The 26,515-nt window shown below is 52.4% G+C and overlaps 1 protein-coding gene across 1 annotated transcript in view; it reads right to left on the reverse strand.

Moving 5' to 3' along the window:
• The window catches only part of ACSF3 (acyl-CoA synthetase family member 3), a 63,478-nt gene extending 44,648 nt beyond the window's left edge, over positions 1 to 18,830 (reverse strand). Inside the window, exons 1-5 of the mRNA XM_065662222.1 lie at positions 18,747 to 18,830; positions 14,848 to 15,564; positions 13,224 to 13,379; positions 3,012 to 3,166; positions 2,377 to 2,522 (exon numbers count right to left, since the gene is read on the reverse strand). Of these exons, the coding sequence (XP_065518294.1) occupies positions 2,377 to 2,522; positions 3,012 to 3,166; positions 13,224 to 13,379; positions 14,848 to 15,534 (1,144 nt within the window). The 5' untranslated portion in view covers positions 15,535 to 15,564; positions 18,747 to 18,830. The remainder of the gene's footprint in view (positions 1 to 2,376; positions 2,523 to 3,011; positions 3,167 to 13,223; positions 13,380 to 14,847; positions 15,565 to 18,746) is intronic.
• Positions 18,831 to 26,515: the final 7,685 nt, after the last annotated feature.

The following is a 26,515-nucleotide window of genomic DNA, read 5'->3' on the forward strand; positions in this document are numbered from 1 at the left end:
TATTAGCTGCCTCTGATCTAAACCTCCAATTAAAGTGGTGATTAGGCCCAGTGAGGCATTCTCCATCCATGAATTATTCATCTCCCTTCACAGTAACAGCACCAGGGGGATTAGAATGAGAGCTGGTGAAAACAGAGGCATTTTAAACAGGGTTTTAACCATATACAAGCAAACATTTATCTTTCAAATCTTTCATCTTTTCTTCTTCTGGAAATTAAAGCCCACAACCCTTCAGACCTGTGCTGTGGGTGGAGAATGATGCCACACTGCCAGACACCAGTGGTGACATGGGCAGGCTCCAAGGACTCAACCCTTCCCCAGCCCCACCAAGTGGGTGGAAGAAGGCAAGGAAAGACTCAGGATCTCTCCTCAGAGGCTCATGAAGCAGTAGAGACGGATGTGTGCTGCTTCCATTGCAGGAGAAATCCCCTGGCAAGTGTGAGGATCCCTGGAGTTACCTACAGGGTAAAATGCCATGCCTGTGGAGCTCCTTTTTCAAAATACAGATAGTAATTGCTTTGGCCAGGCTGCAGGTCTGAGGTCACCTCTGCCTAGCACCTATCAGTGCTATTTTAAGTCTTTTCTGCAGACACTTAACTCCTCCTCCTACCCATTCTCTGTTCCCAGACCATCATTGCATTTGTCTCTCAGTTGACTCTCTTTCACTGGACGCTCTGTGCTACCTGGTGTCCTTACATCCCAGCCTCTAATGGGGTAGTATATCAAAAGCTTTTTCACAGCTCCAGTAAATTATGCCTCAGCTTCACCCATCTGCTTCCCAGCTGACACTTCCTGAAATAAATTAATCAAGCCTATTCAATTATAGACTCCTTTCTGGAAGGTCTCTCACTGATTCACACCTTTGTGAGATGCTCCTCTCCCCACCTTAGGGCTGCAGCAGGCCTAGATAGTGGCTGGAATGACAGTCAGACAGCCATTACCCACAGGCCCTCTGCTTGTAGCTGCATGAGAGGATTTGCTCCCACCTTCTCTGCAGACCCTGGTGCCCTCAGGGATTCTGCCCCAGCTCTGCTCACCTCTGCCACCAAGCTCTGAAATAGAAGCTGCCTTTCTGAGTGTCAGCATCTGTCTTGACTATGTTACTTTCAGTCTTACTTCTTTTCTCGTCTCCTGGGAAATTTCTAGAGCCTCCACTCATTTCTCCTCCTGAAGACGAATGAAAAGCAAATATAGCCATGGCATACAGACATTCGAATGATCTCTGCACCATCAGCCAGTGCATGTGGCTTACGGAGAGCTCAAGCTCACGCAGGTGGGAATTTTGTTTCCCTGCCTGCTTCTCTCTCCTGCCTGCAGGACTGGGGCTTCTGAAGGAAGGGAAGACTGGCTGAGCTGGGATAGGGGAATGACAGTTACTCTGCAAAAGTAAACTAGAGATTGTATTTCACACTAGACCTGACCTGTCTTAAGCTGAGGAGCCAGTGTGGGGCAGCTATAACTTCTCATCCTGTGCAATCTCTGCAGAGGTACAGCCTCTTCATCCCATGGGGCACTGTGGGAAGCCACGATGACCTGGACAGCCCCCTGGGTAGCACTGATCCCCCAAGACACTGGAAACCAAGATGATGCATATGGTGCCATGCATATGCAGACAGTGTGTGGGGAGAAGGTGGCATAGTGGTGGGCTGGGTTGCTTGGTAGACAGATGGCCACGTTTTTAACCAAAGGGAGGGTGGGGGCATTTCATATTTTGAATGTTTCAGATCAATTTCTGGGTAGGTTACATAAAGTACAGATATTGAGAGGAGGCATGAAGTGTAGCTAAGAGAAGTGAGGGAAGACAAGGAGAGAACAGAACCACAGTGTACAACGAGGTGTGACAAGTTCTAATTCCTGAAGAGCCAAGAAACATGCACTAAAATAAGAGTGAGCAGACATCCTATTTTAAGTATTCAGTACTGATCAGTTGGACAAGAACTGCTTTGTGGAGAACCCTGTGTCAACACCGCACATAAATACAACCCCAAAGAGCAGGAGCCGATGATGCAGTCCCATCACAGTACTTGAGCTTGCTAAGACTTTGGGAATAATAAAGCATCAATATGGCCTCTGCCTCCTGGATAGAATCAGGCTGGCTGCTCAGGTCAGCATGCACCACTGCAAGGTCTGCACACACAGCTTTGCCAATCCACCATGACCAGCGATCCCAGGGAAACCCATCAGCCACTACCCATGCATCCCTATCCCCTACCTGGCTTCCCAAGGCCAATTCCCCCACCATCATCATTCCTACAGCAGCCTGCTCCTCAAACATGGCAAATGGTGATTAGGTGTTTATTCTCTGTGATGAAAAAAGACAAGAACACTTCACAGCCAAATGCCTCCAAACAATGTGCGCTCTCTAGAGACTCCTACCTGGGACACGGACTCCATGCAAAGGGTTAGAAAGCGCCATCCCAATCTCAGTCATCCCATACCTCTCCAGCAATGTGTGCCCAGTGATGCTCTTCCACTTCTCCAGGACAGGCACAGGCAGGGCTGCTGAGCCTGACACCATCAACCTGAGCAAGGAAACCCCATGTAAGAAAGTGTTCAGGATTACCTGTGCTCCGGGGAGTTGCAGTCTAACACAGGGTTACATATAGTCTGAGCCTGCATAAAATCTTAAAGACAGAAGCCCTCAAAACCTTTTAACCAGTAGCGAAGATGTTCCTCACATACAGAAGATTCTCTGCCTGATATGGGTTTTACGTTAAGATAGGACAGCCTCCTAAAAGATCTACTGCAGTACAAGCTTGGGTTGCAGCACAAAGTCCTCAGTCTTGTGTTATGTAGGGTGACACATATAATGAGCACGCAGACCCCTTCTGGCTTTACCATGCAAGAGTGGCTTATAATTAAATAATGTCACCCTTGTCCTTGTCAAAGAGACACTAAAGCACAACAGCCAGCACTGCAGAGAGGTGATGCTGAAAAGCAAACTCGTCAGATCCACTATGGAGACAGCCAGCCACCAGGAGCCCCTGCCCACAGGGCCATTGCTCACCTACCTGATGTTCTCCTGGCAAAAGGCAAGCACAAAATCCTGGACTTGAGGCTGAGAGAAATGATTGTCATAGTACTCTATTAGCTTGACATAGATAGAGGGCACTGCCATGAAGACACTGATTCGGGGAGCTTGGGAGCTTAGAAGCTTCTTCCAAACCTAGAAAGGAAGGGAACATACATATATAAAAATACACCTCAACGTAAAGATTAGAGGGAAGTGACCGTCAGCGCTGTCAGTGACTCCTCAGCACCTCTGAAGAGGTTCATAAGTGAGGACTCTGCAAATGCTTCACAGGGCAGTGAGCTCCACCACTGCTCCTTCGTACGGTTCAAGGGGATGCTGAGGTACAGGAACACAACAGGCTTGTCCAAAACAAAGCCACCATAGGCAGGTCACAAACAGTCAAACCTCTGCTGTCTGAGACTTCTAGAAAGCACAAACAACAGAAGCCCATTGTGTGCACCTGATCCATGGCCAGAACAATGGCTCCTAACCCTCATCATGCCCTTATTGCCCAAAGCACAATATTCAACTCTCTCATCCCACCAGCAGATCACCCATCTGCTTTCACACACAATGAGCACTAGATGATGGAAATGGCATTTTGTTGTACAACCAAGAATTTGCCCACAAAGACTTAAACTTGTGGCAGAATCAGTTAATTCCCTTAATACGCATAGCTCTTCAAAAGGCTACACAAAGCCACCAGCTTAACCAAGCATGCAGCTATTCTTTGCAAAGACACTAAGCCACATCTGAAGAACACAAGACAGTTAGGATCCCACAGACTCAAACCTTTAAGGGAGAAATGCTTTTAAGACAAAAGGCAGGGCTGGGAAGAGAGAGATCAGGCACTGGAACTGGGAGTGAGACTCCACTGCAATGGAAATGGTCATCTTCTGGTGAGTTGGTGCAGAGAGACATGCCCTCAGCAAGCTCAGATCATCCGTCAGAAACTGCAGGTAAAGCAGCTACAGCAGGAGACAGCAGTTATCCAGGAGAGCCACCACACCAACCACACTCTCCACAAGAGGAACGGTCCCTGTGGGACAGATGTTTTCCAGCTGTAACTCCTGCTAACCTCTAGGAACTACAAACGGAGGCAAATTCCAGGAGCCGGCTCTGCTGGTGGAAGGGTGAAGACAAAGTGACCCTGGCTGCTGCCCTGGCCAAGCATCCCCACCTGGGAGCAGTTAGCAATGGGTGAGAGCCATAAATATTGCAATTGGGCCTATTCCTTCCACACCTCCCCGCTCTGCCCCCTAGGTGAGCTCTTCCCAAGACAGGAACAAAACAAAACCATCAATAAATAAAAGGCTACAGTGACAGCCACCTCCTTCCTTTCACTCTGGTCCATGCCCCGTTGTTGACGAATGTATTTCCTAACAGCTCCTGACAACGTGCCGCCTCTCCCCTCCCTGCCCGTGCACGCTCAGCTGCACACAGGCACGTGTGACCACGAGAAAAGGCAGGAATTGATTGAAGGTGAACAAGTGATTCTCCTTCATGCTGTCACTCTGCCCCCTTTCCCTCCGTCCTCCTCACTCAGGCTCCATTTCATTACTTTCTACTTGGTTGCACCAGTGCTGCCTCCTCCTGCGTCTCTCACTTCACTGCTTCAGAACAATCAACTCCTAAAAAACACCACCACCACCATGTTGTTATTCTTAATAGAGCAGGACACATCCAACAAAGGCACCAGCCCACCAAACAGAAGGCAGTTGATGCTACCGCCCAGCCCGGAGATGGTCCTCAATGGGATGAGACAAATACACAAGGTGGAAACCACCCGGAGACGCTGGGAGCTAGGACATGAGTGCTACAAGATCCCCTTAGCATCAGGGAAAGCAGAGGAGGAACATGACTTGCCTGGACCAATGGGTGAGATGTCTAGAGAGGGAATATCACACTCCCTTGCAGAAACCTCACCTACATGCATGATAAAACAAGCTGGAATAGGCATAACTGCATTGAAGAAGGATCTAACCCTACCATACTTTTCTCAGCCTCTTTATAGAATCATAGAAACTTTAAGGCTGGAAAAGATCTTTAAGATCATCAAGTCTACCCATTAACCCCACACTGCCACCTCCACCACTAAATCATGTGTGATCCATGATTAAGGCTCAGGCGAAGCTATTCCTAGGGGATCCCCTAGGTAATCATGTAGGGACCATCGCTCTTCAGACACAGTTCCGCAAAGATCCTTTTCTCTTCAGTCCCCCAGTATCTCTCCAATTTGAGGCAGCAGAACCGACAAGGACCTTTTCCAGTGCCAGGAAAGGTACACATGGATCTACTCTCCTCAGCCTGGTGCTCCTGAGAGCCATTGCCTTGGGCATGGAGAGATGCATGACAGCAAGCAGGGAGCAGGACTGTGCTGGAACAATTGAAAGGAGACAGATGCTCAGGGCTGTTTGACCCCGGCTGCGTGCTTTTTGTTTTGGCCTTCACAAGTCCAGAGCAGCTGTCGGGAGCACAGGCAGACTTCCAGTCTGTCCATGCAGCAGTTATTTTCACATGGATTTGGATCTGAAAAATGCCAAACCAATCACTCCAAAACACAGATCTCTCTCACACCCCAGAGCCCCCTGTCCTCACACGCCTGCTCAACTCCTGCTCTAGATAAAACCCTCACTACCACCACTCCAAACACAGGAGCAGCTTTTTCTGTGTCAGCCCAACTCGCCCCAGCAACAGCCCCTTCCTGAAGATAAGCAGCTGCCTTTGGATTTGTGCCACCAGCTGCCGGGGCGATGTGCTGACAGCCAAACATCTCCACCTGCTCCACTCCTGCTCAGCCAAATCTGGATCTTACCCATGTGTTTTAACAGTGTTAAGCACCGAGCTGTGGTACAAAGCTGGCAGCCCCAGGCTCTCTGCAGCCCCTGAGCTGTCCGGAGGGCTTGTAACTGCCTGGCCAGCTGTGACAGCTATTTCTGTTTTATAACTATAACTTCACGGTTTAAGAGAAGGATCTGGGAAAGTCTCGTTACCTGGGACTAATCAATCAATCCTGGGGCTTGGACAGGCTCATAGCAAGAGGTCAGCTTTGCCCTTATAGCACACAGCATCCTCTGACACTGTCATGCTTAGAACAGCACAATCAATCTCCCCCTTCTGTTATCCCATGTGTCACCGTCACCACATCAATTACATGTGGTATTGGCAGCCCATCATTTCATTTTATTTTGCTCACCTCATATCTCAGTGCTCCAAGTGCTTTTAAAAAGCTATGGATTCTGGAAGCAAACACAGCACTGCATGCCAGGGCTGCTGGACTTTGCACCAAGCACTCACCGGACACAAGGGAAGCTCCAGTATTCCAATGGAATGTTCAGGAGATGGACCAAGATGCCGTTTAAGGGTTAGGAACAAAAAGTTTCTAATCGCAAGAAAGCAAGAATAGGAACAGCTTCCTACCAGCCGTAACAGCAGCAAAAGGCCAGGACAGGCTTACAGGACAGGGCTGCCTGAGCCAGCAAAAGAAGTGGGAGACTTTCTGTTCCCAAGAGCCTTCCCATCATCCCAACATTCCTGATTTTCTTCCCCTCCCACTGCACAAAAGCGTATCTGGGCAATTCCAAGGACTGGCCAGTGGGTTTTTGCCATCAGTAAATGAAAAAGAAAAGGAGAAAATTACACCAGTGGGTACAAAACAAGCCCAGTGAGACACAGCTTAGGATTTTTCCCACGTATTCCTTCCAGCGCACAAATAGCATGATGGTGAACAAGGACGCAGGAACATGGCAGCTGCTCCAAAAGATGGTCACTCCATATAGCAACCTTCCCAACCAGCCTCCAGATCTGCTGAGGTGGTCTGAAGCAAGACATGTGAGCGCAGAGGAGAAAAAGCACAATGTTATGAATTAGGCAGAAAACACCAAATCTATCAACACCCGGGCATCTTCTAATGCAAAGAAACAAGAGAAGATGGCAACAACCATTTGTACACTAAAACATGCAAGACTTTGCCTGATACAGGACTCCCAGAAGCAGCCAGAAGAGATGCAGACAAAAGCTGAAAAGGAAGTGAAAGTCCAGCATAGATTTTCCCATCAGACCACAAGCCGATAACAGGCAGCCCGTGCTGCTACCTCTATTGACAGCTACAACAGCTCCTCTCTTCTATAAAATTATTGTATCATTTTCAGTTGTTATTGAATTTTTTAAAACCTTTTCAAAACTAACAATACCCCTAATGCAAGGTTAAATCATCCCTTTACTTCCCTTTTGATCGGGAGATGGGTTTGTGTTTTACATTGATCGCTGCCATGTGGGTGGCACCACAAGTGAGGAAAAGTGCTGCCTGCAATTTTTTGTGTGTCTGTGAGAGCAACAGGCAGTAGTAACAGAGCAGCAATCAAACCAGCTCCTTGCTTGGTGAGACCCTGTGCCTAACACTGAGGTCAGAAAAGCTCCTGTAACTCTGCAGGAGCACCAAAGAGATGCCAGTTTATCCCCAACAAAGGCAGATGGGCATGACATGAGATGGGAGAGCATCAAGGGGAGAGCTCTGCTCTCTCCTAAGAACTGAGCCACGGATGTTTGGTGAGCAATACACAGAGAATCATTCTTCTCTTCAAAGGGAAACTGGGCCCTTGGTGGCTTTGTCTCATGTCTGTTATAACCCCAAACTGTTTGTGCTCTGCATGACTCTGATTTTTATCATTTATTCATCAGTGCAGTTTGATGGCCCCTCTGCATTCCAGGCTGAAGCTTTTAAACCCTTCCTAGGCTGTAGGCATACTGAAAGGAGCAAGTGCTTTCCCTGGGACCTGGTAATATAAGTAAATATGACAAGCTCTGGTTCCATTTTTTATATTTCCCCACACACATCAAAAGACATTACTCCATAACAGATGCTGAGGACAGACGGCAGATCTGGGGAGACGGGAAGGAAAATCTCTAACTTTTCAAAGCCAGGTCTGCAAGAAGTGATCAAACATAATCCATTCACCAGTGACCTACTCCTCCCTCCACCGACTCCTCTTTGAGTCTGAAATAAAATTACTCCCCTGAAGCCTCCCATTAACGGATGAAAAGACAATTGCCTTTCTCCAGCTGAAACTGGATGGGAGACACAATCCCCAGCATGCTACCAGCAGCATCTTAGCAGTGCTTGGTTATTGGAGATCAGACTCCTCTGCTTGGATTTGCTTTTCTTTTAAAAATAAACCAAAAGAGCTGCCCAGAATGATGTTTGCATAAGTGACAGATACAGAGGACAGGCTCACTGCGGTGCATGCTTCTCCTTCCCGGAGGCAACAGTGACTGCTGAGCCATAGATCTCCCTGCACAGCCCAGCAAAGGTATAAAGCATCAGCACCCAGCCTGGTTCACACAGACAACAGCAGCAGCAAGGACAAACAGTTTGCTCCCAGATGTAGCATAAGCTGCTGGTGTTCACAAGAAAGTCAGGGGTATACGACACAGCAGCATACGACACAGCAGCAACCCTGGAGCAGCACCTCATACATATCCTTGGGAAGCATCAGGTCTGGGGCACCCTCCCACCATGGGGAAAAGCTGTCACAGGTGACAGCAAACTCACAGATAGTCCCAAATCACATGCTAGCTTTGGGCACCCATCATTCCCATCTCCTTAGAAGCAGGATCCAAATAAGCTTAACAATTTTGATGGCTTTGTGTGTGACATTATAAAACCGGGTATGATTTTTAGAGGGCTTGATCCTCGGAGGCACCTTAAGTCAGACATGCAGTAACGCTGGCACCAAAACAACAGCTCCTTTCGGAACTTCAGGGCAGTAAATCTGCATCTTGGCATATTTATCATGGAAGCCGTTGCAGGGCACAGACTGTGTTGTCATTCTGCAGGCAGCTCACCACAGCTCAAAACCTGCCCAGCAGAGCCAAGCAGGCAGAACACTCCACAACTAGGTCACACAGAGCTGAGATTTCTATATGCTTCCCCCAACACTTATCAGAGCAAGTTTTTTTCCTTCATGTTTCTGAACACTTCAATTTCCTACTCCACACTTAAGACTAAAAGACCTCCTGGGATCTGATCTCATGTTTATCAATATGAAATGCTGACAAGCAGCCTTTTGCTATTAGAACATCTTGAGGCAAGATCAGAGGTGCTCCAAGGCAAAGAGAAGCTGTTCCCACTGTTCAAACTCAGAGTGGATCCACTTCAGCCAAAAGCCTTCAGCAGAGGATCCTGCAAAGCAGACACCGACCTCATGACTCACTCTGAAAGGCTCCTGTCCACAAGGTGTCCATCTGGAATGGGACCATCAATGTGTGATCATCAGAGCAAGAGCATGGGCACAGAAGATGCCTGGCTTCCCCTGGGTCTATCTCTCCAACCTCACTGACATTCCCATTGACTAACAGTCACACTGCAGGGTGTGCTCAGCCTTAGCGGTCATCACTGAACTGATGAAGGGAAGGGAGATGGAAAGAGGGAGTCACTAGGGAACAGATGCTGTAGTGCATGCCCAGTGCGAATCCCAATGCTCACAGGGGCCTTCAAAAGGCCAGGAGGAGAAGGCTCACCTTGCACTCCTTCGTTAAGCAGAGGCATTAATATCTTCTCCTCTGGCCACCAATATGCACAAAAAATGTACAAATGCAGCGTCTTTAAATTTTCTGTTCCTGCATAAGCAAAAAAGCAGGCATTTTAAACAGGTTCAGAAGCAGCTGCGAAATGCTGGCTGCCTGCAAACAGAGACAGTGCAGCTGGAGAAGTAAAAACTCAGCTTGGAAGAAATGATTGGAGGATTAAGGATACTTATGCTGCAGAGCCTGCTCTGGCTCTGAAGGAAGTTTCTGCCCTCTCACTTCTCACTCTTGAAGAAAAAACACCCAAAACCAACATCAGAGCCACCCTTGCCCCACACAGCTGCCGGGAGGAACACACTTTCAGGCTCACTGCTGTTCTCATGCCTGTTCCAAGTCCACATGCCCACAACAGTGCTGAAATGTCTCCCCCCCCACCCCAATCAGCACTGGCATTCCCAAGCATTCCAAAGCACCAGAAGGACAGGCAGGAATGCTGGGTGCTGCTCCCATTGTCTCCAGGCAGGACTGCAGGCAGCAGCCCAGGAAAGGCTCCCTGGGAAGACACACTGCACCCTGAGGAGTACACACACCAGAGGAATTAACATGTCACATGCGAGTAGACTGTAACGCTGGAAATTAAGGGCCCATTTATAAACCCTTTATTAATAAATGATTAATAGATGCAGCCATATTTTTTAATAACTTACAATAAAATGATGCTACGAAAAGCTTAAGCAAGACAGTCTTAACAGATGGTGCTATAAAGTGAATTATAACATGTACAGTAGCTAGTGCAAAGTAATGGATGTCCTCATTTAATAAAAAGAGCCTGATTTTATGCAGCAACTTTTATGCTTGAGGCATCCCAATACACTTTAATGAGCCCTTGTGGCCTCAGCAGTAGCTTGCATGCAGCTGCGGACATCAGATGCTGTTTCAGTAAGAAAGTGGATGTTGGTCAGGACACCGGGGTTACTCCACAGTCTTGATTTTTAACCTTTCCTTGGACAGCTACCAAAAGCAGATGGAAGGGCCCGAAAGATGCCACCTCCTAACACTGCACTGCAGGGAGCAACAAGCAAACCTTGGTCCGGGGCTCGAAATGTCTTTAACTAAGGAAAGAATGAACATTATTACCACTGAAACCAGACCAGCATCTGCATCCATGACTATAAGGCACGCCACAAATTATGTAATTTAATAAACACTGTAATAATAAAGTATTTATTTTGTATAATGAAGTGTTAGTGATTAGAAACCAAACACACATTGGGCATGCTGCTGCGGTTTCTCTTGAACCTTTGCCAGTATCACTCAAGGCTAAATATGTCTGCAGCAGGTTGAGAGTAAGTTCCTAGCCTTGTTTTGATCAGCCTGTCAAGTGTTTTAGCTGCCATTCGAGTTTCTTTATATCACACTATAATTGGCTGCTTTCTCAAGGTGCAGCGAAGGGAAAAGAAAAGCAGCACGCAGCAAGACTCGGGCTCCTTCTGCAAAAATCCTCCACTGAAACTCCACTGCTTTTCTGAAAGCTGATTTCAGTAGCAAAGGGCATTTTGTAAACAGCTGGTGAAAATAGACTGGAACTGAAAGGCAGCTTGCATTAAACTCCACAAGAAAGCCTTATTTACCCTCATGTGCTTTCTTTGTAGTGTCGATCAAACCACTTTCAGCTCCCAGGGGAGGCCCTTGGAAAAATAAAGGGAATAAGAAAAAAAAAAAATAGAAAGCCAAATGGCATCCTTCAGAGCCCATGTGCACCTGAGAGCCCTCAGCACAGCACTCGCCGCGGCAGGCACACTTGCCATGCTGACCTCCCTGCCCAAGTTCAACCTCCAGGATCAACCAGATGCCTCCAGCACTGTCCCCGCCTGCCCTTGGTTGTCAAGTCCGGGGCAGAGCTTTGATCAGAGGAGGCAGGCAGGGTGTCCCGCTCCCCGGCACCTGAACCCATCCTTCAACGTCAGCTCATTGATTTGCAGATGTCCGGGAGAGAGCAGAGAAAAACACAAGGGTGTAAGGGACAATCAATCACCAGTGGCACAGGATGTGGAGAAACGCGCCCTCCAGAGGGCTTCGATTTGCTTCCAGGCTACCAGCACTATCACCAGCATCACCAAGCTCCAGATTTGGTGGGGCACACAACCCTTGCTGCACCTGGACCTTTTGCAGTGACACCCTAAAGATGGGGAAAGACAACCTGGCAGTGACCATCAAGGAGACAGCACTGGCTACAGCTGCCACGGGACATTCCTGCCATCTTCTACTGCAGCATCCTATCTATTTACTCTGGAAATGCAACTGCAGAGCTGCCCCTCCAGGATTATGGGGCTGCTCCCCTCCGAAGGATCAGTGCTCAGCCAGCAAGTGGGTGTTGAGGTGTCAGGGCCATCTTGAAACAAGAAAGGAAGCATGCATTTTCTGTGGTTGCTTCTCTAAGCAACAGAAATAAGCAATGAAGAATCAAACAGTCCTGCAGTGACTCACACAGGAGCCCAAACTCACCCTCACCCAACAGCAGCACAGTCAGTCTTCTGGGTGTAACCCACACCTTTGCACTTTGTCCTTTCAGTGTGACAAGGCCACTCAGCACATGGATAATATAAACAGGTAAAGCAGCAGTTTAGTTACAAAGCACAGGCCTGACAGACTCTTTTCACCTTCCCAGGGAGTTCTGTGCCAACAGCACACATTTCCTTTCCGCTATGAGGTGGCAGCAAGGCCCAAAACACCAATCACTCTCTTGACAGTGACACTGCAGACTTCAATGTCTCCCACACAACACATGACACTGGAAGATGTAGATGAGCAGGACTGGACCACAGGGACTGGTAACTTGAAACTGTTCTACTTTACCTTTGGTTGCCCTGATTTCTAGTTCCTTTTATTCTTCTCTTTAGGTCAGCTCCCTGCCACCACAGCCAGCAAGCTGAGAAGCAGAGCTGTGGGACTGGCTCAGCCAAAAAACACCATTATAAGTGTGTCTCTATTGCATTCAAGTAAGGTTTCCCTTCTGCCACCTTTCCTACAGGCTGCAAGAAGCTCTCCATTTGCAAGCTCTCCCTCATACCACTGAATCTAAAACAACAGATCTGTTAACACTTGCTTTCTGCAAAGAAAGAGCAATGTTTCCATGCAAGTGATGAGTAAAAGCACTTCTCTCACCTGGGCTGCAATAAACTGCAAAGCCTATGTTCTGTCATGTAACATAATACAAAACACCAAGGACAAATGACTGGAAGGGAAAAACACAAGCTACTAAAGATGCCAACAAGCAGCACATCTTCAAGCAACACACCTCTAACAAGAAAGAGAAAAATCCAGTATTTCCACCTTTCCTGGTACTAGAGAATTAACAAACCTTATTCTAGGTGCAGATACTCTTGGTATGTACGTAGAAGGGCCCACCTTCAGTCAGAGACCCTCAGCATCATGAGACAGGACAATGTAGCATTATGATTATGTATGTCACACTTAAACAAGTTGCAGCCTCCAGAAGAGCACATTTACCCCAGACTGCGTCCAACTAAAGCCACTTTTTAACAGGCAGTTTGTGGCCCACATGCAGCCAGTGGCTAAAGAAGCTGGAATTCTTTAAGAACTTATTTACAAAGTTGCTCTAATTACAATGCATGGGGTCTTGCTGCTGAATTTCAAAGACAACACGCCATCCCTCCAGGCTTACCATCTGTGCGTTGAATTCGGGTAACATGATGCATGTCGCTCCCACCCAGAGAGGACAGAGGAGCTTATTGATCACCCCATGGACATGATGTAAAGGCAGCACGTGCAGAATAACATCCTCCTTCCTCCACTCCCATTTCTCAACCAGCCCTGTGGTCTGCAGAAAAAAAAACATACAACCCAGTGTTAGGACAGGAGGAAAGACCCTCACTGCTTTGTAAAACCCGAGGTATCCAGGCCCTAAATCCCCTGGGCACAGCTGGCAGCAGAAATTCCAGACCCCCTGGAATGATGCCTGGGCACAAAGACCTTTCCTTCAGAGCCAGCACAAGCAAAATTCCCACCATACAGTAGAATACAAGAGGAACACCTTCTGCATCTTGTCAGTACGGGTCTTCATGTATATCAAAGTCCTTCCTCATTGATGAGAAATAGTCAACAGTGATTTTAAGCAGGGTCTACAGAATTACTAGCCTGCTGCTGCACTTGCAGGGTTGGCAGAAATAATAATAAACCCTCTAATTTTCTCAGACCTGTGTTGACATAATTTGGACACCAGTAACACTGGGCTTTTAGCACCTATAAGGGATAGTCAATAGGAGCAGAAAATCACTGTCTGTAGTAGGCTTTATGTTAGTATACAAAATACTGGTCTATCAATACACTAATATTACATATATATTCTAAAATACTCTGCTATGAAGGGATGATTATCTAAAGTGTTAAACTTCAGGATTCTGGGTAAACAATGGCTTTCAGAGCCCAGCATTAGCAACTGGAAAGCTTATTTCCAGGCATCTAAAAATAATAAAGCATTTGAACAGTGGAATTTAGTCATGTCATTCACATGCAGGGAGCAGGTTTTAGGCTTTCTGCAAGACAGCACAAAAGATGGTGACTGCTGAGGCCACCTCCCAAATGATCAGCATATTTGTAAGGGAAGAGATTCTTTGCCCAATATAGCCAAGCCCTGGCTCTATCCATCAAAGCTCTCATTCCACTCCCAACACTGCAGTTTCTGAGCACCCAGAACAACGTAAACTCTTGGGAGATATCTGTAAGGCATGCTGTATTCCCTGCCCTTTTTCCCCTGATGGCATGAGTCTATCTGTTGCAGGCAGTGATAACCAACTGGTGAGGTAGTCAGCAGGCTCATTCAAACTTTTAATTCCTTTTGGCTCAGAGAGCTAATGGATTTTTTGCCTTGGGGATATATAGCTGAATAATGCACAGATTTCACACAGTACTGTACTGGGCTAATATATTCCAAACAGGGGCAAAGATTCTTTCCTAGTCACAGTGAAGAAAAGCAAACTGCAAAGAAAGCAGTCTTTTTAAAACAGGTCTCACTCCTTGTGCTTTCCAGGAAAGCAGTGAGAGAGCCCCTCTGCCCCGGCTACAGCGGCAGAACAGCAATAGCAAAAGGATGAGATTTAGGTCCTCACTTTTCTGCGTTCACCTTAAAACATGCTGAGGACTTTCAAGACACAGCCCCACAGGCCTGTGTAGAAATTCAGCTGTGCTAAAATGTGTTGTGCTCTGGGGTTTTCAACCAGCAAAACACCTCTGAAGGCCAAGGCCTCTGTAACATACCACGAGCTCTGCAGGGGGAAAGCAGCACTCACCACAGCTTGCACGTTCTCATGGGTGCTGAGGACGCCTTTTGGTCTTCCTGTTGTCCCACTAGTGTAGATGATCATGGCTCCCCTGTCTTTCCATGAGGAGCAGGCTGCCAAGGGACCCTCCTCCACTGGTCCATGTGTTGCTGATCCATCACTATGAGACTTAAGAAGTGGCAGAACAGGGACTCCTAGATTCTTAGCACTAGGTGCTATTTTCCCCACATACTCCTCTGCTGCAATGACTAGAGCGCTCTGTGAGTCCTGAATCACATACTCCAGTTCCCGTGCAGGGTGCTTCTTGTAAAGGGGCACTGCTATGCCCCCACTTATCCAGGAAGCCCACTGGGCCACCACATATGAGGCATCATTGGGACACAAAAAAGAGATCCTCTCTTCCTTTAAGTCCCCGCTGGAGCACTCCAGAACTCTACAGATCTCCTGGGACAAGCGCAGACTCTGGCTGAGAAGGTCCCTGTAAGTGTGCTCACCGTTTTGGTCAATGATGGCAGTTTTATCACCAAAAGCCAAAGCCCTAGTGAAGACAGGGGTAACGTCACTGCTGCAGGATGCCCGTGCAGTTTGCAGACCCCTGTGGGGACAGCCAGACCTCTTCTGCCCATGCAGCCCCCATCTGCAACGGGGCAAGTCCCGGATGAGGCAGCGAAAGGGGAAGAGCAGGGAGACCAGCATCCTGCCAGCACTGCCTGTTTTGAAGTGATTCTGCAGAAAGCAATTATAGGAACAGATAAGTATGTGCAGCAATTACCCAGGGTGTTATTCCAACAAAAGAAAAGTGGCAGCCTTCATTTGAATAATACCCACTGTATTATTAATGTTTATGCTTCAGACTGCTGCATTCCCAGTGCACTAGGCCCTACCCAGATGGAACAGGAGACAAGGGTCCCTTCCCTATGAAGCCTCCGTGTCCCTAAAAAGCAGTCTTACTTCAATTACAAAACCGTTTTCATCTATCAGTAATACTAGGACACTAAGTAGGGGCTACCTGAGGTGCTATTCTAACACAGTGGGACCAGCATTTAAAGAAATTAAATAACTACAACGTTACCTAGCTCTCAGTTTGCATTTTTCACCACTCTGGTTAACTGCAGCCTTGCTCTGTGGTTCGAGTTAAGCAGCAAAAATCCAAGCCTCTGAGGTTTAGCCCAGTGGAGGATTGTTTCCTGCACGAGCTTTCCTTCAAGCTATAGCATGTCTAAGTACAGGAAAGCATGGAAAGCCTCCCACCTGACAGGTCATCCATCACAAACACTGCTTCGGCTCAGAAGCTTTCTTACGTGACAGACCAAGTGGTTAACAGCTCCCGATCAGGCACAGGCAGCAGGAGCCCTGTCCACACAGAGCAGCTGGTTTTCCCAGCAAACAGCAGCAGGAAAGCACAGCCACACACACGCTGACTTCAGGGCTTGGTACAGCACTTGTGAAAGTACCAGCCGTGCCTGGAGCTGGGAAGAGCATGAGGACAAGTTCAGCCATGGCACCAGGCTCCACTCGGGCAGCCAGAGCTTAGTCTGAGCCCAGCACAACCATCACCCCAGCCTGGACAGAGCGAGACTAGTGACATGATGCATAGGGGCATTTAAATCTCTAAAGTGGAATGCTGAGTACCAGCACCAGTAAAGGCTCCACAGGAAGACCATCGGCTGGCACAAACGTCACCCATTCTGTGTGCTTAGACAGCACAATGACATCAACCCATCTGCTCATGGGAGAAGCTAGACAAAAAGCTTTTGTGATAATTGGTGAGAAGTACCAGCAGTCTGTGCTTTAACCGTCTTTTCGTTATCCCTCTCCTTTCAAAGGGAAAGTTTCGTGTCATCATATCGGACACCACCTGGATCATCTCACAGCAACATCGGGGAAAAAGCTAACTCAGAGCACAAAACCCATAAGAATGTAACAGGCAGATAGGAGCCTCAGGGACTACAAGAACACTTTGCAGGGGAGACCACTGGTATACCAAAGCCGAGAGGAAGAGCTGATAAATTAAGAGAACTGAGGAGATGCCTCAGAAAAATCCCAACCCCTCTGCACAGAGCATGGAGCTCTGGCTGGAAGCTCAGCAAGAACAAGCACCCTCTGCATACAGAGGCTGCCATCAACACCAACAGGCGAGCAGTGAGGAAAGCACAGGACTGAGGCAGGAGAGGAAGAGATTTACTGCATGGCCTATCTAATGGCTGCTATTAAACACCAAAGTATCCCCAGAGAGATGCTATGACAAGAAGAGACAGCCAAAGGATGACAACTTCACACTGCAAGAGTGTACATGATGCTTCCTTGACACTGGCACAAATGACTTGATATTTCTTTTTACAGAACTTTTTATAAGTGCCTATTAGTGGAGCAGCTCAACTCCAACAGCATCCCAGCTCAGCTTCCCACCATGGGGAGGAGCTGAACCAAAAGGATATAGACAACTGGTAGCTACACAGGGAAGAGATGAACATGGCTCAACTGAGCTCAGGCTCCACATACAGTAGCAACTGTTTTTTCCTGCACAGAGGTAGCTGCAAGCCCCACAGGCTCTCCCATCCACCTTGTCCTGGGGTAATGGTTGGAGTTGATGATGTTAAAGGTCTTTTCCAACCTGGCTGATTCTATGATTCAGAGCATTTCTCCAGCCAGACGCTGGCTTTGCATGTATTTTCTTTTGCATATTGACCTCAATTTCTGCTTCTGCAAAAGAAACTTGTTATTTCATGCGGAAACATCTGTGGGGACAGAGAGGTTTTAAACCCAGAGCGTGGCAACCATGTGAACTCATGACATACACCATCAGAATGGAAAAAAACAAAGCAGGTCACGACAAAGCTCACGTGGTATCTTTCCATTTCTCTGTAGAGACTAAAACATGAAGAGCCAACACAATACATAACCTAAACCAAACCACCTCCTCCAACCCTTGCCCAAGGCCAGCCCACTGGCGAGATGTTAATGCCCCAGGCATTAAGAGGGGCATTAATTGGAAGCAATCGCTTGCCAGGATCACGCCGTGCTCCAGGCCAGCGTGGCTAAGTGCACTTGGCGTACTCTCTGCTCCCCATATGGCTCCAGAGCAGGTGTTAGCTGCTGCTTCAGACCCGCGCCTTCCAAAAATCACATCATCCCCTTTTCCCCACAGCACCAGCCCAGATTTAATGGAACAATACACAGCGGCACCTTCAGCCAGGCCTGCGCATTTATGGACCTCAGAGAACTACTGTTGACTGCGTGCGTGCAGATTATAGACACCCAGAAAAGGGCAGCACCAGGGGCTGCTTACACCACCCTGCCTGTTGCACAGGGACAACCGGCAGCACAAACTCTGCCACAGCATCCCTCAATATGAGGCTTGCCATAGAGGACCCTTGGGCAGAAGGTGGTGGCAGCACAGATGGGTCTTCAAGGAGAAGGCTCAATCCCCCAGGGCCCCCACGGCTAAAGACACGGAAGCTGAGGAGCTCCCAGCACCATAAAGCCGCCGGGAAGGGCGGTGGAGACGGAAGCCTCGAGGCTTCCACCCCTCATCGCTCCCCGAGGACACTGCATCCTCCTCCCGACAGCGCTGCCGCCCTCCAGCCGCCCCCTCACAGCTCCAGCAGGGAATCCCCCCTCCCGTGACCCCCAACCCGCGGCAGGCCGGGGCCGCGGCCCCGCACGCAGCGGGAGCGAGCGGCCGACCCCGCTCCTGCGCACCCGGCCGGGAGGATCCCTTTATTCCCTTGTAATTAGAGCCCAATGAAGGCACCGGGCGGCGACACCCCCCACACCCCCAATATCCCCGTCCCCGTCGCAGGCCCCGCGGGCGGCCGGGGCCCGCAGGGAGGGAGCCCCGGGGCCAAAGGCAGCGCCCGCGGCCCCGCGCCCCGCCGCCGCCTCCCGCAGCACCGCCGGGGCCTCACCTGGCGGCACCGGCCCCGCGCACCGGGGGGACTGGTCCGACCGCGAACTCGCTCCGGCGGAAACGCAGCCCCGCGGCCCCCGCGTTCCGCGCAACAACGTTTCCCCCACCCCCCCGCCCCTCACCCGTTTTATGGGGATTTGGCCCCAAACCGCCCACCAGGGGCGGGGCTGGCCGCGAGCCGCGACCGGTGGATTTCGTAGCGAGGAGGGAAGGGCCCGTCCGCGGCCTGGAGCCATGGAACGTCCTGGGGCGGGCAGACATCCCGGGACACACAGGCACTGCGGGACAGAGACACTGTGGGACACAGACACTGTGGGACACAGACACTGCGGGACACAGACACTGTGGGACACAGACACTGTGGGACAGAGACACTGTGGGGCAGAGACACTGTGGGACACAGACACTGTGGGACAGAGACACTGTGGGACACAGACACTGTGGGACACAGACACTGTGGGGCACAGACACTGTGGGACAGAGACACTGTGGGGCACAGACACTGTGGGGCACAGACACTGTGGGGCAGAGACACTGTGGGACACAGACACTGTGGGGCAGAGACACTGTGGGACACAGACACTGTGGGACACAGACACTGTGGGGCACAGACACTGTGGGACACAGACACTGTGGGACAGAGACACTGTGGGGCAGAGACACTGTGGGACACAGACACTGTGGGGCAGAGACACTGTGGGACACAGACACTGTGGGGCACAGACACTGTGGGGCAGAGACACTGTGGGGCAGAGACACTGTGGGACAGAGACACTGTGGGGCACAGACACTGTGGGGCACAGACACTGCGGGGCACAGACACTGTGGGGCAGAGACACTGTGGGGCACAGACACTGTGGGGCAGAGACACTGTGGGACACAGACACTGTGGGGCACAGACACTGTGGGGCACAGACACTGTGGGGCAGAGACACTGTGGGACACAGACACTGTGGGGCAGAGACACTGTGGGGCACAGACACTGTGGGGCAGAGACACTGTGGGACACAGACACTGTGGGGCACAGACACTGTGGGGCACAGACACTGTGGGGCAGAGACACTGTGGGACAGAGACACTGTGGGGCAGAGACACTGTGGGACACAGACACTGTGGGGCAGAGACACTGTGGGACACAGACACTGTGGGACACAGACACTGTGGGGCAGAGACACTGTGGGGCAGAGACACTGTGGGACACAGACACTGTGGGACAGAGACACTGTGGGGCACAGACACTGTGGGGCAGAGACACTGTGGGGCAGAGACACTGTGGGACACAGACACTGTGGGGCAGAGACACTGTGGGGCAGAGACACTGTGGGGCAGAGACACTGTGGGACACAGACACTGTGGGACAGAGACACTGTGGGGCACAGACACTGTGGGGCAGAGACACTGTGGGGCAGAGACACTGTGGGACACAGACACTGTGGGGCACAGACACTGTGGGGCACAGACACTGCGGGGCACAGACACTGTGGGGCAGAGACACTGTGGGGCACAGACACTGTGGGGCAGAGACACTGTGGGACACAGACACTGTGGGGCACAGACACTGTGGGGCACAGACACTGTGGGGCAGAGACACTGTGGGACACAGACACTGTGGGGCAGAGACACTGTGGGGCACAGACACTGTGGGGCAGAGACACTGTGGGACACAGACACTGTGGGGCACAGACACTGTGGGGCACAGACACTGCGGGGCACAGACACTGTGGGGCAGAGACACTGTGGGGCACAGACACTGTGGGGCAGAGACACTGTGGGACACAGACACTGTGGGACAGAGACACTGTGGGGCACAGACACTGTGGGACAGAGACACTGTGGGACACAGACACTGTGGGGCAGAGACACTGTGGGGCACAGACACTGTGGGACAGAGACACTGTGGGGCAGAGACACTGTGGGGCAGAGACACTGTGGGGCACAGACACTGTGGGACAGAGACACTGCGGGGCACAGACACTGTGGGGCAGAGACACTGTGGGGCAGAGACACTGTGGGACACAGACACTGTGGGGCAGAGACACTGTGGGGCAGAGACACTGTGGGACACAGACACTGTGGGACACAGACGTTGTGGACACACAGACTTCCCAGGATACGCAGACATGCTGGGGTCACCGTGGTGGCGCACTGCAGCTCAGGTAGACCTCCCCAGCAGCAGGAGTACCGTGTTCCCATCCCGAGCACATCCCAGCCTCCTCATCCTGGCTGCAGGGACATCCGGTGCTGTGCTCGGATGGGGCTCAGCTGGACGCTTGTGCTGTGCGCTCTGTGCTGCAGGATGACTCGGTTCGGGCGCCGCAGGGGTTGCACACAATTGCTCTTCTAGGTGGGTAAGCGAGGAGTGAGAGCAATGCGGGTGGCACCAGTGCAGAGCTCACTGCGTGGATAAGAGGCCCCACAGCAGCTTTCTGTCCTGGCTCCCCATTGCATCCCCATTCCACAGCTCCCTCCCATCACATATCCTCTCAATGCATAGCTCCCCATTTCTCTCTTCCCAGTGCATGGCTCCCTGTTGCACAGCTACTTACCCCATTGTGTGCCTGCCCAAGGCTACCTCACTGTTGCACAGTCTCATCCCCATGATGCTGCTTCCCACTGCATGGCTCATTCTATGTTGCACAGCACCATGGCCTTTGCTCAGTTCCCCATTGCATGACTGTTGTACAGCTCCCTCTCGTTGTAGGGCTACTGCATGGCTCCCCACCGCGCATCTCTCTCCCCACTGCAGAGCTCCCTCCTCTTCCATGCTTCCCCATTGCACAGCTTCTCCATTCAGAGCTGCTGCAAGAGGGACCCAGCACACCCAGCAGCTCTGGGGCAGCCCCTGACACCATCGAGCACTCAGCTCCCAGCTCACTGTGTGCCCATGTGCTGCAGTGCAGATGTGCCCGGCTCCCATCACCACCACCCGCCCCAGCCCTGTCACCACCTCTTTCCATTCTCCTTTTTGCTCTTGCCATCTGCCACCGGCAGCCCCTGTCCCTGCAGGCTTCAGGGATTAACCCCAGCTGGGGGGTGCTGCAGACAGGGACATCATCCCTGCGGTGGTCCAGGCGCTGGTGGGGACAGGGTGCACAGGATGGGGGCAACAGGGCTGTGACAGCCAACCGTGCGTGCACCAGGCAGGATGCTCCTCTGTGCTTACAGCCCCTCCAGGCTGTGCAGGGACCCAGCCCGAGGGGTGACCAGCCCTGCTCCCCCCTGGCCGCGCAGGCTGCCAGGCCAGCTGGCTGTGTGAGCAGCAGATGTCCACCCCGAGCCACCCTCTGCCGCGCCGGCACCTGGTGCCCAGTGGCCATCTGGAGTCGGCCACATCCCCGGAGATGATGCTCAGCCCTGGCTGCGAGCAGCACCCGGCCGCCACCATGCATCCCAGGGGATGGAAGGGAGGGAGCTGCTCTGGCAGTGCCAAGCATGGCCAGGCGCTGGTGGAGCAGGTTACGGTTTATGCAGCAGGTTTGTGGCTGCTCAGTGCCCAGCCCTGCTCTCCATACCAGGGTGGTGGGGACGCTGCATCAGAGGGGGGGTCAGTCCAGATGTGCCATCACAGCTGGGAGCAAAACACACAGTGCCTGCGGCTGCTGGACACCACAAAAGCAGAGCAGTCTTGCCTGCATGTGGACTCCTGCTGGGCTCATGGGGATGCTACAGTGGTCCCCAGGACACTGAGCAGTCCCCAGGCTGCCACCACAGCTTCCTGCCTCCCTCCCAGCTAGGTACGAGCCCCACAGATGATGCCAGCGGGAGGGTTTTCTGCTTGCTCCCCCCTGCCTTACACAGCTCACTGATTAATTATGGATCCAGCAGAAAGCTTTTATTACATTGCAGTTTACTTGTGGCAACATCCGCGTTTGTTAAAAAAAAAAAGAAGAAGAAAGTAATTACTACGGTGGTATAAACACCACAAACACTGCTGGGTTATGGGGAGCTTAATGCTCGGGGTGAGCACCATGGCTGGTGCTTGCTACAAGTCTCTGTTCTGTGATAGGATGGGATGGGGGTACCAGGAGCTGCTTCCATGGCACTGCCTGGGGTGAGGATGGAGAGCAGCGAGAGAAGATCCCATCCATCCCTGCTGGGACACCCCATGGATGTGGGTACCATGTCGCCAGCCTTGTCCTGACCCAACCCAAGGCGGGACAGAACCAGATCCTGTGCCAGGGTCCCTGACTGCTGCTGAAGAGGGAATAGTAAACAAGGTGGAGTGAAACATTTGATCTCCATCCATCTGCCAGTACTTAATCTCCCACCCACAGCCCTCTGGCCTCCTAGCCCCCCTAATCTGTTCCCCATTGGCTGTCGGGGGGTCAGAGCTGGGGCTGCTGGCCATGCCCCTTGCCACACGCATGGCATCAGCACAACTGGGAGACTGCCAGTTCCATATGGTGGGAGAAACCGGATTAACTGTCCCCGTTTCGGGGTTTAACCCCTGTGCTGCTGCTGCAGTGGCTGGAGGGCACAACCAAGGGGACAGGGTCCTGCTACTGCCCCCTATGCCTGCATCCTGCCCGCATGAGCATCTGCCCCTGGAGCCACTGCCCACACTGCAGTAGTAAGGGACAAATCTGTCCCTGGGGGCTTGCAGGGGATGCAATTGCCATCGGGACTCCCCGAGGATGGGAGCAGCTCGGAGACACTCGGCGTGAAGTAGAGCTGTAAGTGCCTCCTGCGTCACGTGGCGAGGATAAGTGCAAAATGGCCCTATTATGATAATTGCACAAAATTATGATTGATGGAGATTAGCTGCTTATTTGAGGAAATGGCAGGCACACGTGTGACACAGGCAGGCCGGGGCACGGGGGCACGGGCAGAGGGGCACTCCAGGCTCTTCTTATGGTGCAGATTGTCAGCACCATCCTGGGAGCTGCTGCATCCCAGCTCTCAGGATGGGAAGTTCCATTGCGTAGCCAGAGCATAGCTGGAGTCTGGGATGGGGCCAGTGTGACCCATGCACAGCCCCATCCTGCCCCATGCAAGGCTTCTGGTGTCTTCTGCCAACCCCATTAAAGGTAACCCTGATTAGTGGGTAAACCTGTTAAACGGCGATGGCAGGCAGGTCTCTGTGTGATGGCTGCTCGACTGGTGCTCCCGGTGCTCTCCCCTGCCAGGCCATGCCATGGAGATGTGCCATAGGGCTGGGGAGAGGGCAGTGGGGCAGCCCCAGCACCCCTGCAGCTCTCAGTAGTTCTGTGTTACTTACTTTGGGTGAAGCTGAGCATGGTGCTGGGCTGGCACCTGCTCCTGCCCTGTGCCTGGCTGTTCTCACCAGTGTTCCTTGGCCTTGGGGACCCTCCTACGGCATCAGTGCTGGGAGAACCTACGCTACAATGGGTGCTCAAGCCATATTCCAGCTTCTCCCTTCAAAAGGTCACCAAGACCAGGAATGCGGGGAAGAAAAGCAGGAAAGGCAGGAATGGCTGCAATGCCAATGGCTGGCCAGGATGGAGCCATGGCATGACTGCACCGCTGGGGCCAGGGTTTTGGCATGGGGCGGGCACGGCTGTGCAATGACAAACGGCCGGGGGGCACCCCAAAACCACCCACCCATCGCCAGAAGTCCCTCCTCCGCTCTCCCCTTCCCAATTTCCCGGGCCTCCCTACACGGCAGACGGATGCTGGGTAAGAGGTGTGTCTGCCGGAGCCGTGCTTGCCACGCAGCATCCCTGAGCCGATCTGCATCGGCGCTTGCCATCCCTGGCATGGGCTCTCCTGGCTGGGATGGGGGCACGAGTGGACATGGACGGAGCTGAGCCTCTCCATGCGATGCCAGCACGGTGTCCAGGCTCCCGAGCCCTCGGTGCGGGACGAGGACATCACCCAGCTGCCCGCAGCGAGCCCCTGGCAGGTTCCCCGCCACCGGGCACGGCGAAGCCAGCTCATTCCCCTGCCGTTTTCCCCTTTTCCTCCCCCTTGTTTGGCTTTTGGCAGCAGAGCCACGGTGGTGGCTGGGGCGCGCAGTGCCGGGGAAGGGCTGCCAAGCGCCAGCAGCCCCCCGGCCCCCCGTGCCAAGGCTGGTGGCTGGCAGAAGGGCTGCCTGCGCCTGGTGGGGCTCCGTCAGCTGCGGGAGGATCCCTGCGCCGCGCTTGCTGCCAATTTCCCTGCGAGCTGGCACCGTGAGCGGCTCCGGAGGCACCGGCGGAGAAGGCTGGGGAGGACGGATTGTGAAAGGGAGAGAGGAAAAAAAACAACTAATGGACACATGCCATCGCGGGAGCGGCGAGGCTGCCGCTGCCAAGGCGCCAGCAGGCAGCGAGGGGCCAAAACCCGCCACGGCGAAGAGAGGAGGGTCTGGCAGCCCGTCCTGGCGCGAGACACATGGAGGACGGGCAGCGTGGCAGCGGCACGGCATGGCCAAGGCAGAACGGGTGGCAGACGGTGGAGCCAGAGCAGAGAGAGGTATTTGCCTTCGTTCTAAAGGCTGCGTGTGCGTGCATGTGTCCGCTGCCGGGGCTGCGCATCCCGGCCGGCTCAGCCCGGTGCAGGCTGCCCGCGGCCTCCGCGGCCATCCCACCACGCTCCTGCCTGTGGCCTGCCCCTGGCTGCCTGCACCCGCTGCCTGCTGTGGGCAGGGACGGGCTCTGGATGCCGGCTGGGCTCGGATAATGGCTGCAAAGGGGGATTTGCCGTCGCCTGGCCGCACACGCAGGGGCCGCGAGGGAGGTCGCAGCTTTGTCTGGTTGGGCTTTGTCTGCTGGCGGCAGCGGTGCCGGGAGCTGTGCAGGGCACAGGCAGGGGCGGCTTGAGCCAGAGTCCTGCTGACGGCAGGGCTGGCACATGGGAGCCATCCCCTGCTCCCAGACCAGGGCTGCTGCAGAGCCGAGCCTGGGGCGAGGGGTGGCTGGGAGAGAAGGGAGAAAGGGAGGGTGGACAAAGAGCCCTCCGCACCCATCACCGTGGTGGGGAGGAAGAGGAGGGAAGGGAGGATTGAGGGGCACTGGGAAGCTCGTGGTCCTGTGGCCATGAGCCGCACAATACAGGGCACATGGCAACGGGTTGTTGGGGGTGCGGGTGCGTGTTGGGAGCCTTGGGGATGGGGATGAGGGATGCAGAGCAGAGCCTCAGTCCAGCAGCACTGGTGTGGCTGTGTGCTGGTCCAGGTCGGTACAGGAGCAACGCTGGAGCCAGCGGTGGACATCAGTGTGCTGGGAGCACCATGGCTTCACAGCTCTGCTGGAGCCCATGTGAAGGGAAAGGACTCTGGCCAGGACCCCGAGCGTCAAACCTGGCTGGCACCGGGGGAAAGAGCTGGCACTGAACTCAGGGGAAGAGAGATGTTGGCAATGCTGATCCCCAGCATCACCCCAGCTCTTCCCTGCTGCTCTGCACCACTGAAGGACCTGGCCTGTTCCCAGCAGCACCCCTGTGCCCAGGGATGTTCTTGCTGCACCAGCACCATGAGGACAAACCTCCCTCAGGGTACTTGACCGCAGCATCCATTGCCTGCCATGGCAGGGGTCCCAGCATCCAACTTTGAGGGCATCAGCATCTTCCTGGGAGTGGTGTGGAGTAAGGCAAGAGGAGCTGGTCTGTCCCATCCCATCCCATCCCATGCTCAAGCATCACTGGCCAGACTGGTCCACGCCTGACTGCCTCACAGCCAGCCCATGCATCACGAATCCAAGCTGGAGGAGCAGCTCTGCCCATTCCTGCATCAGATACTGGGATTAAACACAGCACCCTGCTTTTGAGGGACAGACCGTGCTGCAGCCTGGTCCACAAGCATCCCATGGAGAAGGATTGGAAAAGGTC

Source organism: Lathamus discolor, chromosome Z (assembly GCF_037157495.1).
Source record: "Lathamus discolor isolate bLatDis1 chromosome Z, bLatDis1.hap1, whole genome shotgun sequence".
Lineage (NCBI taxonomy): Eukaryota > Metazoa > Chordata > Aves > Psittaciformes > Psittacidae > Lathamus > Lathamus discolor.